This window comes from Anomalospiza imberbis, chromosome 3, assembly GCF_031753505.1.
Source record: "Anomalospiza imberbis isolate Cuckoo-Finch-1a 21T00152 chromosome 3, ASM3175350v1, whole genome shotgun sequence".
Classification (NCBI taxonomy): domain Eukaryota; kingdom Metazoa; phylum Chordata; class Aves; order Passeriformes; family Viduidae; genus Anomalospiza; species Anomalospiza imberbis.
In genome coordinates, this window is record NC_089683.1 from 65115551 (window position 1) to 65129097 (window position 13547).

The following is a 13547-nucleotide window of genomic DNA, read 5'->3' on the forward strand; positions in this document are numbered from 1 at the left end:
TGCTTTGCCATGATAAATGTTTAATTAGTATTAAAAAAAAAAGTAAATAAACTTTACAAGATAAAAGGATTATATTGACAAGCTACGTTTGCCTTAGACAACACTAGGAAAAGCAAAGTAGCAGTGTGATTGCAGCCAGGTGAACAGGTAGTGCGTTTTCAAAACAGAGCAAGTGTGTGAAAAGTGTCCTACATGGAAGCTGATCATTAGCAGGATCTTTGGACAGAGAATTAATGATCAAATATATTTACTGTTTTCTGTGGCTTCACCTATTACTGAGACAACTGCAGCTGCTGAGCTTGGTATCTGCAGCTGAGGCGCACTATCCTTTTGCAATGCTTTGATAAAACCTCATTGACACAATTCTCTGTATAGCAGTGAGCAGCCTTCTTTGGTTTTTTTAGGTAGGCTGGCAAGGTAGGATGGTGTTTTAGTGTAAGTGGAAGACTATATATCTTTAGTGTAGGAGGCCTCTGGGACACAAACATCTTTGTTGAAGCCTATAATTAGGAGTCACAATTGTTCCTCTAGTAGGGAAATTATCCTGTCATTCCTAATGTGGAATGTGGCAGGTGTGCAAAATATCCATATTCATTTGGTAACAATTTGCCGTAATGCCACAGGCAGTAACACAAATTAAATGTTCAGATGTACATATTTCTATAGGAATTCTTCTGCTGAAAAGTAGTAATAATAAAATGCAAAACACTGAACTATTGTGGACAGTTTCAAGATTTTCATGGTATGCAGTAGTGAGGAAAGAGTACTAACGCTCTGCAGCATGTGGTTATCTGTGAAGTGTTTGATCTAACATCTTGCTTGTATGGTGCACGTTCAGCTCGCCGTCTTCAGCTCAGCCCATGGGAGAGCAGCATCGTTAGCAGGCTCCTGACGCCCACACACTCATTCCTGGCTCGGAGTAAAAGCACAGCTGCATTGTCTGGAGATGCAGGTAATCCTATAAAAGCAGAGGCTTCATGTCTCAGACATTTATTTTTCCAGATTCCCTGCCGGATGTTGTAAAGTCACTGATCTAATTATGGGTGTATGGTAGCACCCCAGAATGAACTTGAACATCCGTGATTAGTGTGCATGGCAGCATGAAAGCTTCCCTGTACAGTTGTTTGCCATGCCTCTTTCTCTTTCTCCTACTAACTCTTTCTTACTTTTGCCTCTTCATCAATGCAATAAATGAATGCAAAACATGCAGGGCAACAACATCACGCTGGCTGTTTAAGGAAATGCACACCTAGTTGGAAAGGGCTGATTTAGCACATCCGCTGCTAAAGATGTGAGCTGTTTGCTGCAAAGGAGTTTCAGCCCCTACTAGAGCACTTCCCACATGGAGAAAGTTAGACTTTTATAAAGATAGGCCCTGGCTACTGTGCATTTAATACCTGTGAAGTTAAATGTGCAGGTTCAGTGGGGTTATAATAATTGTAAAGTTGTCTCCCAGCCCCAGAACAGCTCCCCGATGATACTCACTGAGAGAAAATTAATGTGCAGAAATGTGATGATATCTCTAGGTGGTAATTGAAGGCCCAGGCAAAACTGTATTCCAAATACAACCAGGGCATACTTGCTTATCATGTATTTTAGGCAGGTGACAGCTACCTCTTCTTTTATCACAGGATGTTTTATAATAGGATGTTTTGTAATCATCCACTGGAACTTTACCATTACACCCTCAGCACGTGCAGCAATATATTACTGTAAGTCGAGGCAAGTCTTTCTTGTCTGATGTGGACAGGATTTTTATTCTAATTAAAGAACATAGAAGGTAAGAAGGAACAGAGATCTGCTAAGATTACTTTTAAAGAAGCTTTCACTTAAGAACTCTTATAACTAATTAGGCTGTGGTATGTTTCCACAGGGGTAGTGCTGTAGGAGCAAACATGTGGATGATATTCTGCAAATAGTAGAATTAACAAGCACAGAATTCTTTTTCACTCTTCAAAAACAATAGCTTATAAAATTAATATTTAATATCACCTACCAAGAAGGATATTAGAAATTCAGCTCTTCATTAAGGAGTAGTTGAGAAGGCTGCATGTAAGTGGTTACCTTCCTGGAACAAGCATGAAGCTTTTTGTGACTGCTCTTGTTTATACTGCCCAACCAACTCTAAACTGAGTGGAATATTGAGAAAGGCTTCAAATAGCAGGAAAGGCTGATTTGTCAGTTCAGTCCAAGGCACTTCCCTGAAATGCCTTCCCTATGCTAACTGGAACTATACATCCAGAAGACTGATCCATCTGCTCATTGTTTTCCAAGTATTATTCTCTAGGAGCAATAACTTCAGCCCCTTCATATAGGATGCTTCCTGGAGATTAATGATCAAGTGATGGCAATGGCTCACAGCTGTGCTGTCCACACTCCACTCATCCCAGCCTGCCATTATTCCCTAGAAAATTTCCCTGCCCTTTGGCTGTAAAATTAAATTGCAGTGTAAAAAATCCAAACTGAGTTAAATATGGATTCATGTCCTTAAATTTTAAGTGAGGTATTAGGGACATCTAGCATAAGAATACATCTTTTTTTAAAAGATCTTTTTTTAAATAACTCCTTCAAAACCAAAATGTTTTGTAAATAGCTTTCAAAAAGCTCCACTGAATAGATGTAATCCTGTTAGTACATGAAGCATTGGAAGTGCTGCCTAAAGCATTGTTTGGTAACTTCCCAAATGAAAATGAACTGTTTCTCTTTTAATACTTGTGTTGTCTACCTTGGTGGTAACTTCAGATAATCAGCATGCAGAAGGGGAATTGAATCACAGAGCAGGAGCCACATAAATTATAAGTGGTGTAAAGCATTATGCCACTGCCTCCTATCTGGTTTAGATGCCCTCAACCAAAATAAAACCATGAACAAAAATCCCTATTTTCTTGTTTCTTGATTGTTTTTAAGTCAGTCATAATTCCTCATTAAACATAAATCCCTATGAACTATAAGGCAAGCATTAGTGCCATTGCTGTAACACTTACATGAGACTCTTTATTCATAATGTTAATCTCTTGGTGCAGGAGAATTTGCAGCATTAATACTGTTAAGTCTATGAGCTCTTCCTGTAACAGCAGCTGTACTTTTGTAAGACTAGAAGAATTAACTGTATGTGGAACTGCATTCTTTCAAGTGTGCTCAGAGAGGGATATACAGGCAAGAAATATTGGTTTGGTTTCATTTGGTTTGGCTTTTCATTAAGGAAATAGAGGATGTAAATTTCTTTGGCATGGAGAAAAAAAATAATAGGAAAGAGATCATAGAGCCCCTATTTTTTCCTCAAGTGACATGCTGGATAATAATTGTGCTAAGACTCAATTAAATGATCAGAAGAGACTAACAGGAGCAGAAAAATAAAACTTTGCAGTAATAACGTAGTTTTTCCCAATCTTCTCCTTCAGTTAAATCAAGAGAAAGTCCAAGAACACTTTGCTGCAAGAAGTTTCCCATTATATGTTTTGCAGTTAAAGTTCTCTTTGAAGATAAAATCAGAGCATCTGATACATGCTATTGTCAGATCTTTTGGTAATAGTCTTTCTGCTTGTGCAGACCAACACAAGCTGCCATCCTGGTTACTCAAACTCTAATTTCCAAGCTGATTTGTTGTTGCCAGCCTACTTTTTTAAATGCCTAAAATAGTTTGCTGTTGAGAATGTATTTGAGTAAGTTGTTATTCTAGAAATATCAAAAAATAGAATGGGCAAAAATATTCTTAAAAAGAAGAATTTTAAAAACCAAATCACTTGCTGGAAATTGCAGACAGCAATTTCATTGATTTCCTAGTTGAAACTGTTTTGTATTGTTAATGGGTTTTGATCTTTGTGTGTATGTCTCCTTTAATTTTTCTTCACTTCCAATGCAGTTTGTAGGCATTCTGATTTAGTTTGATTGCTTTCTATTCTGAATATAAATGAAACTCATTTCAATGTGTCTACTAAGCTAATCTGTCAGACCAGCTATTGCTTCTACCACTTTTTCAGAACCACCAGTTGTACAAAAACTTAATGGGGAAATACTATCTAGTGCCTAGTATCATGGCATATTTCTTAATTTTTTAGAAAGAAATTATGAGTTTACAAATGGAAAAGTGCATGAGGACCTATTGAACTTGCATCCTTGCTGTCTGTGTGGCCAAGCTAATGTGTCAAATGATGGTTCTGACTTGATAATTAGTAATTTCTCTGTGTATTAATACCTTCTTTCTTTTCTGTCTTTCTCGGTTGTTTCTGTTCCTGCTGGCTTTCCTCTATCAATTCTCCAATGCTACTCTGTAATTAAAACTAATAAATAACAAAACCAACCAACACCATAGTTATCCCCGTTTGTCCCCGTTCAGCATCTTGCAGCCCCCTCAGTCCTCTGTCCTACAAGGCCCTGAACTGTAGGAATTCAGGAGAACGAGCAAAACTTTATGCTTCCACTGATGCCGTTGGACGTCGGAGAACAACGCATCTTGCAGGGGTAAGCTTGGCAGCCGCACGTGTCCGTAGCATCTCGTGCCATGACCACCTGACTGCACTGCTTGTTAGGACTGGAATAGCTGCAGGGATACTTCCTCCCCTCTGCACCGTCCCCACCTCTCCAGTTTGTGTCATAGCTGGCTGGATTTTAACTGAAACGTGCTGTTATGTGCTGGCACAGCCTGATTATGCACCAAAGAATCCATGTGGAAAAACACTGATGTTTTCCAGACTCCTCTGTTTGCAGAGTAGATGCCTTAGCTTCTCACAAGGCACAGAGGCAGTCACAGTGCCCCATTCACAAGTGGATTCTTTGCTGCCTTTTAAGGCCCAAGATGGTCCAAGATGGTCTCCATTTTTCCCTGGAGAACTTGTTTTTCCCAGCAGGCTGTTTTCACAAAGGTTGCAGAATTTGATGTATTTGAGGCCTCTAGAAAATTCAGCTGAGCCCCTAGAATAAAGACGGGGGGAATGCATGCACTCACATGTCTCTGTACACAAGTGCATAGAGTACTCTCACTTCATCTGTACTTTCTTAGGAGACCAGGCTAGTAAACTTCTCCTCACTAGGAAGGAAGAAGTTGATTTAGGAGCATGGTTTATAAGCAAGGCTTTCCACAGGTCACTGTTCATTTTGAATGATTTAGCTGCAGTACTAGGGCTGATCTGAGCTTTTAGGAAAATCAAAACAGTAGAACAAACTCATGTTGACTGTGCTCCAAGCCAGTGGGATGCAGTCAGACCCAGTTCAGATTCATTTGCTGAACCTGAGCAGTTATATTTTTCTTGTACTCTACAACCTGAATTAGTTTAGAGTGTGAGAAGAGTTGAAGTCATCTCTGCAAAACATTGTGTAAGAGGTGCTTGCATTTTCATTTGGCCTGATGGGCAGAAGGTCAAGAGGCAGTGCTGCTATTGACATCCTTGTTGGAAGCAATGTTAATCAAAGTGCTGTGTGTCATAGCCACTACTTAATCTTTCAGGCAGAGGGTAGGTAGTATAGTGAAGTTTAAGCTAAGACATAGCCTTAGTATGTATCTTTAGAGAAATTCCCTGGCATGTGCATAGAGTTTGCCTGTATGATGTGGAGAATCTTTTATGTTTCTGAAAATTTCTGTATGAATTCAGCTTTTTACTTTATTGATATGAGGAAAAATTTTCTGATGCTCTGCTTTCAGTACTAATAAAGTAGATACAATAGAGAGTTACTGTTAGCAAGCCAAAACTCTTGTTCACTGTAGTGCATTTATTCTGGTTGTGTTTACTTTGATAACTCAGCACATCATGTGCTCATGAAGTTGTTTTCAGTCTTTTCCAGTTGTTAACCTGGCTTTCAGTTCAGGGGACAAGTATTGCACAGCTTTCATCTGGTGAGGCTCTCCAACCTCATGACACACCTGCTACAGGTGTTGTGTTTAAGCCCCAGCCAAGGTGGTGAGCAGCAGCCTCTGCCTCATGCTGACTGAGTGGCAGCTCAGTGTACTTTCCAGTATTCCTATTCTTCAGACTCCTGGGATCTGAGCTCATTATTCCAAAACCATGAAGTTTTTCATCTATACTTAAATACGGGAAGTATATAGATACCTAAATTCTGATATATTCCCTTAAAGCAGTAGTTCTGTTGTAGCTCTGGTTTGTGTTATTAGAAATGCTTCTCAAATTAGGATTTTATTTTTTAAAAATAAGGAGAAGGGAAATCACTATCACATAAAAGAATCAATGGCAAAAAGTATGTGCTGTAAAATCATCCAAGAAAAGAAAGACTAGGATAGCTGGTGTACCATATTTGGAAGCTTTGAGGACATCTGTGGTGTTCACTTGTAAGCATGAATCCAAAATATTGTGCTATATAGAAAGACTGTGACCAAGTATGAGCCAAGGGGAAGGGGAGTTTGTTTTGTGTTTTCTTCAAAAGAAATCCTGTGTTTATGGGAAGCAGTGGAAGGTACTCTGTGGCAGTCAGCAAAGATCAAACTATAAAAGGTAATTGTTTTGCCTGTGTAAAAATAAGCCTCTGCAAATTAGCCCGTTACATCTTAGGACAGGAGAGAATGATTAAGAAGCATTCTTGTTGTCAAATGCACATCTACTGACAAAGATGGTGTCAGGTTACAGGAGCTATATTAAGGAACTTGTTAAACAAGCTGTAGAAACCACTGACTCAGCACTGTTTTTTCTCAGCCCCCAGTTTCTCGTCCTTAACTAAACTTGCTTGCTTTCTTTAGCTGTGTGAACTCTGGCTTGACTTTGTCTTTTTGTTTGCTGAGCTATAGACTGACAAAAGAGAAAAGGACCATTTGTCATCCAGCTTCTCAGCCAACTTTAAAGGAGGTCATTTTACTTCCAGCCTCAAAGCTAGATCATCAGCTCCCTCTCCAGTTTGGTAAGTCAAGTGCATGCTTAGCTGGACATGAGCTATAGGCAGCTCTGATTGTTCTATTAATCAAATGTGGAACAGGGCAAACGTATTTGATGATGTAGATGTTTTCTCTCTGCAAAAAAAAGGAAAGACAGTCCTGCTTTTGTAAAAATCTTGCTACTGTTCTGGAGAAGGGGAAGGAGCAGGAAAATACTTGGTTTCTTCCTTCCTGGTTGGGCGCTGTGTTCACACATCTGGAGAGTTGGAGAGAGGCATTTTGCATGAAACCAAATCAGTTGTGCTAGCAGTCCTGCTTGATAGAGAAACAGAGAAGTGTTTTTTTTTTTTTTTAGCTGCTATGGTTGTAGAAGTGATATATAAGTGGAAACCAGCATTGTCACTCTTTGATTACACAGGCATGCATCAAAGTCTTTGCCTTTTTTGCCTGGCACACCCAAGCAGATAACTTCCCCACCTGGTTCCTCCAAAGTTTCCTCTGCTCAGACACGTCCTCCCTCTCCTGGCAACATCCGGCCAATCAAAAAAGAGATCAAACCAGAAGGTGAGAAGAAAAGACCAGAAAAGGAGGCTGAAAAGGCCAAAGAAGTGAGGACAGAAGAGAGTAAAGGAACTTCAGTAGGTGCTGGAGAACCCGCAAGTCAGGAACAGCTCGCTGTCCAAGCAGAGCTAACTCAAGGTAAGGAGACATCCTACTTTAGGATAAGGAATGTTTTATATTTTTCCTTCCCTTTCTCTGAAATGATGTTGCTTTCAGTATTTTTATGTCAAAGGTTAGTCTGAATTCTTCACAACACTCCTGCAGATGTACGTTCATCATGAGGAAACTGTAGGCAGGTTGAAGCCCTCCTGCTTCTAAGTCAAAACAACATGCCAAGCTGCCTCAGACAGTGTGGCTTCACAAGCCTCTTCTCTGCCCTTTTGGACAGGAATTTTGTCCCCCATATCATAACATAGCTTCTTTACAAACTATTGAAGCAGAATAATAATGGTCTGAAGACTTAACGGTGCAGGAAACCATCACATAAAGTGTGTGAGCAGTGAGAATGTCCAGCTCTGCTTGACACAGTGCACTTGTGCTGATAACACTGCTGGCTTGTGTATAATATTGCAAGAGGACCATATCATAGGAGAGATTAGCAGAATATAGATTAGCAGAATATATAGGAATGCAAAGAACCAAGGATAAGAGTAAAAATGAATAGGGAGAATTTTTAAGGGAAAATGAGGTATTAAAAATAGTTAACTAGTGAACAAGAAAACCACACCAAACCCTACCAACCTTGAAAAGTAGCAATGCAGAAAAGGATGTACACAAAAAAAAATTAAAGACTATAAAGTGTAGAAAGGGTAAAAGGTAAATCTGAAAATTAAAAAATACAGGTTTCTTCTAGCAGACAATTTAGTTCATTCTAAATATTGCATAAACTGTCTCTTGCAGATGAGATAGAAATCCAGTGTATCCACTGGGATACACAAGTTGGGTTAGTTACATTTTTAAGTATTAGTAATCTTGCATTCAACTGCAGCAGGTATAGTTTGGACTTGTTCTGTGAAATTGATTTCTTCTGTGAATTGATTTCTTCTGTTTTATTACGTCCTGTTACAGTAGTTCCTGTCTGATACCCAGGTCCTACTACAGAAGGTGCAACCCCACAAAAAGGGATGGATGTATCTATTAGCCAAGGGCATGCAAAGGAGATTTAATTTCTATGTTCTGCCTGCTTTCTTTTGAGGGGAAAACTTCCTTTTAAAACCATTTCAGAGATACCACTGAGATAACTTTGCAACTGTTTAGAAGTTGTAGGTCTCCAGTAGAAGGTACAGATCAGAGAAGCCATCATGCTTATTTGACTGTTTAGTTCAGGAGGAAAAGAGACTCCACTTCTTTGCAGCATCTGTCAATATTTGAGTTTGTGACAAGGTCTCAGTATTGAAATAGGTTATGTGTGATAAAGGTATCCAAAAGTCAAGCAGTTTGTATTCACATCAAAGAATGCAAACAAGAATATAAAGTGGAGACAAATGAAAGAGTAGGGTACTATAGTCAAAGCAGTGAGCAGCCCTTCAAATTGAATGTGTTTCCCAAAGCCAGAGGAGGTGGTGGTTGGGACCAAAGATGGAGGCCTCAGGCAGAGCATTTTACGTGTGGGGTTATAGGTTGGTTTTGTACTGCCGATGGAGGCCCCAGCTGCCAAAACTTAGTCGCTGGTTGAATTCAAGAATCTAGCGAGGTGCGAGTACAGCATTTGGGGCTAGAGGAACGTTGCTGATTCTCCTGGGACTGTGTTGCAGGTGTATACAGCTCATTCGCTACAGGTAACAGCACTGGCCTTTCGCTGGTCTGGCCCAGCCGCCTGCTGGCTCTGTGTTCACAGGAGCCAGAAGGTCAGCAGGTAGCAATGCTGATGAAGCTGTTCAAGCTTTTACAGGCAAATCTCATACACAACTTCACTAATGCCAAGGAAGCTTTAAAAGCCTTTTGGGAGTTATCTGTTCTGACAGCAGGGCAGGTGTGCATTAAGCTACTTGTTATGCTGCCACCTTCAGTGCCTGAGGCAAGAAGCGAGCCCCAAGCAGCACAAAGCTGTGCTCCCTTCAAAGCAACAGCCCACACCTGCCTTGGCCCATGTTAGTAAATTAAAAAGGGCCGAGGTACAGGAACTCTGTCATTTATACTGTTTACAATTACAAAGGCTCTCTGGTATGTTTCTGATCCAGGCTGTAATTGCAGCCTCTCATTTTCTTACCTTCTGTCCCCAAGGCTACTAAGAACATGGCTCTAAATGGCTCCCAAGATTCAGAACGATAAATTGCTTACCTTTCTATATTTCAACATCCCAGAATTTTCTGAGTTCCCAGCTACATCTTGGAGGTTAGCCCAGCTCCGGCCTGTTCCCTTGGGGTTGGGCTGAATACCTGTTTTGGTAATGTGAGAGAATAGTGCTCCGTTGCCGTAGGGTTAAACTGTGCCAGCTCACCTCAAGGCTAGAGAACAGTTACTGGGACTCTTTAAATTACTGGTGTAGAAGTATCATTTGAATTCATGGTCAAAGCCCTGAAGCAGTTATAGAAAGACCTCTGTAGTTTTTTAGCTGATAGAAGATGAGAGCAGAGAGGTCAAGAGATGAGAATTCAGCACAGAAAACAAATGAATTTATGTTTGTTTGCATGATGAGGTATAGGAAGGGGAGAATCAGGGAGGAGACTTCTCTTTAGAAGTCATTAGTGAGGTTAGGAAAATTGTCACATCCCAGTGTATGGTTAGAAATGCAGATTTATAATTATCTGCTTGCTGCTCCTTAGGCCTTATTTTACATATATATTACTGGGTCAGAATCTGATTTCGTTGACAGTTCAAAGTCTTCCCTCTCCATATTTGCCTGCATTACCAGATGGGATTAATCTGGGAATGCTTCCTAACATTAGCTTGTGTGTTGTTAATGGTCCCTGGTGTCTAGAGAAAAGGTGATGAGTCACTCTGTACCTGTGCTAGAGAATGCCAGGCAAGCTTACAGGAATATGAAAAAAACCTGTAACGTCTTCTCTGCCACATGGACAAACCTGGTGCTGAATAAAGTATTGATAGGAAGGCACTACTGAGATTTGAACACAAGTCCACCAGTAGTGGCAAAATTTAAAAAGCTGTGTCCCATGAGTTCCCTCAGGTTGGAGCAGCTGCAGTACTGATGATAGCTGGTGTCCTACCATTGGTGCAGATCACATCAGACAGTTGATGTTTGAGATCACCAAGTCACCAAAAGTGACTATCACCAAAAATTCTGGCTCTGATCTTCCGATGTGGATGATCAGATAGAAGAAAATACAATTTCACAATGTTTTATTTTTGCTCCTCAAACAGAGTTGGGCAAGCTTATGTAATGTGATGGTAGGGACTTGCAGAGTCAGCATAACTCCTGTTAAGCACCTGTCAGCATTTGTTCTGACAGAAAACTTGACTTACACTTTCAGCTGCAGGTGCTTTCACATACCCTGCAAAACCAAACTTCCCTGAAGGTATGTGAACCTCTAGTTGTTGTTCTATTGTCTAGAAGCATCTTCCTCCTCTGAATCATTAAAAAAAAACGCATAAGCTTGAAAACACTTTGCAGTGCACTTAGAAGTATTTTCTGTTCCTTTCCAGAGAGTGAAATCTTGGCTACTGTGTCTGTACAAACTAATTTTCTTTCCCATTTGTTTCAGCAGCCAGCCCATCCCTACCTCCTGCTCCACCAACTCCTTCTCCAGCTGCAGCACTGCCCAAGCCCTCTGCAGGTACAACTGACCCTGAAGAAGCAACAAGGCTGCTGACTGAAAAGAGGCGCCTTGCCCGTGAGCAGCGGGAACGGGAGGAGCAGGAAAGGAGGGAGAGAGAAGAGCTTGAAAGGTAATTCTAGGCCTCTGTAGTAGTGAAGATTGATTTTTAGCAGCTTGTTGTGTGTATTCTGCTGTTACATTGTTATATATGAAGCACAGCACTGAAGTGCAGGAGGCACAAGTTCCTCCCAAAACAATATTTTCCTGTTGGGTTTTTCAGTTGGTGGAATATATACCTAAGCAGATCTGTAAGGTTAAAACTTATTCTAAGTAGTGCTTTAAAATAGGACAGGAGAAGAGAGTAGATCCTTGCAGCTGTGATTCATTTTTTTCCTCAGAGATTAACTAAGCTGTACTTTTTTGTTCCGGCTAGAGGACTCTGCATGGCTGTTTTCAACTTTGTGATCGGCACAAAGTCTCTTACTTTGAGTTGTAAGATCTCTGTTGTGGGTGGTGCTTTAGGTGTCCACCTCTTGTGACTCAGACATCTTAGTTTTCTCATTTAAAATAAAGACACCCCTAACACTCTCCCAAAAGTTTTGGAGGGTAATTAATGTTACATCTCACTTTCTAATAGCAAATGAGTAGCCCATCTGGATACTCATGACTCTGGCTAAAGCACAAGTTATATTTTTTTAGAGGGCTGCCATGCCTCTGGAATTTGTTGGATTTCTTTAACCACTTTGCTGATAGGGACAAGACTGAACTAGTTAAAATAGCCTGGCTTTCCAAAAGGCTCTCAACACTGACTCTCTCAAAAAGAGTTTTGAAGAAAAAAAGCTGCTGTGGCATAAGAGTAATAAGGTGAATAAATACTAAGGCAGAAAGATCAAAAATAAAAAGTAAAGAATAATCAGCTTTCACAGTGAAAGGAGTTTCCAGTGTCTGTGCAGTACCTTCATAAAAGAACTTGAAAGGGTTTGAGGCTAGTGAGATGATGTTGGTCTCCAGTGAGATAAGTCAGTTGTGAACAGGTTGAGACATCTCTTACGTTGCTGAGCTACAAAATGGAAGCCGAATTACGGTACTGATAAGCATAAAGGAATGTGTATAGGAAATAATCCTAACTTGTTGGCCTCTGGGTGAATTATTTCTCAGGGAAGAGATGTTGTTTGGAGTTGAATATATGAAAATATCAGGTGAGTCATGGTTGACAAAGTAAATGAACTGTTACGAGTTAATAGAAAAGAAGAACAACATGAAAATGTAATTCTGAAATACCAAAGATAAATCTACATTTTGAATGTTGAGTTTTTTTTTTTTTTTTTACATAGTAAAATTAGTAAAACTAGAAAAATAAGTGCAGACAGACATCAAGGAAGATCACAAGCACAAAACAGTTCCAATATGAAAATCTACTAAGCAGGTGAGGATTCTTCAGCTGGGAAGATACACTAAAAAGTCCTAAATAATTTGGGAAACATCAAAAGTGAAGGGAAAAGTCTCTCACTTCATAACACAAGGATGAGGGGCCATTAGTAAGGTTAGGAGGTAACCTTCAAAAATCAACAGACTTAGATACTTTTTTTTCATCAAGGAGCCATTGCCATGAGGTGAGATGGGTACTAAAATTGCCTACTTTTTCAAAATATGATTATAGCAGAAAGGAGTGTTTTGCAAAATGTATTAATCCAAGATACTATTTCTGACTCAGAAAGTATGTGAGTCATGGATTAGGCAGAGGTATGCTGGAAAAGTATTGGCGTTGCATTGCAAAGTTTTTTATATTGCATAGGGCTTCATGTTTGGCCCCTGTGGGAAGCAGAACAGACAGCTTAGGAATAGGACAGCAGTGCACCCTTTATCAAGTTGGGATAGCAGTGCTGGATCAGGAACCTGGTGGTTTCGCTTTTCTGCCTACTTTTATTACTTGTTTTCTTATGCTTATTTAATGATTGCAGACAAAAGAAAGAAGAGTTGTCACAGAGGATAGCCGAGGAAAGAGCTCGCCGAGAAGAGGAGGAAGCTCGCAGACAAGAAGCAGAAAAACAAAGGAAGGATACAGAGGAGCGGGAAAAGGAAGAACGGCTGCGCCGCCAGGCAGAAGAGAGAGAGCAGAAGGAGAAAGAAGAGATAGAGCGCATTCAGAAACAAGTATGCTTTCCTCCTGGAATTTGTGGGCCAGTCTAGTTGGCAGTGAAGTAGGTGAAGCAGCACTTCTTACATAGCACCTAAATTAGAGCAATATCTAAATTTTAAATGCTATCTGAAAAGTATTGGGACAGAGTTCATTCCATAGAGTAGTTCAAAGAGTTGAGATCTTTCTACTCAACAAAAACATTTGGTAGGGAGTTGAGTTTTGGGGTTTTTTTTCCCTCTCTCCCTTCACAGTGTATTTAGAACAAATCCTTTCTTATGCCTCATAAATTGTGGCAAAAAAAAAGTGTTTGTAT

General features: G+C 40.1%; 1 protein-coding gene across 9 annotated transcripts in view; it reads left to right on the forward strand.

Moving 5' to 3' along the window:
• Nucleotides 1-13547, forward strand: part of MAP7 (microtubule associated protein 7) — a 99394-nt gene that overhangs the window by 73620 nt on the left and 12227 nt on the right. For 2 of the 9 annotated variants that reach the window (XM_068184854.1, XM_068184858.1), the window contains 6 exons: nt 839-952; nt 4337-4461; nt 6734-6843; nt 7236-7516; nt 11041-11224; nt 13056-13248. In XM_068184854.1, coding sequence (XP_068040955.1) covers nt 839-952; nt 4337-4461; nt 6734-6843; nt 7236-7516; nt 11041-11224; nt 13056-13248 — 1007 coding nt within the window. Of the gene's footprint in view, nt 1-838; nt 953-4312; nt 4462-6733; nt 6844-7235; nt 7517-11033; nt 11225-13055; nt 13249-13547 lie in introns of all 9 variants that reach the window. The other 7 variants (XM_068184852.1, XM_068184856.1, XM_068184860.1 and 4 more) reach the window with 4 other exon arrangements.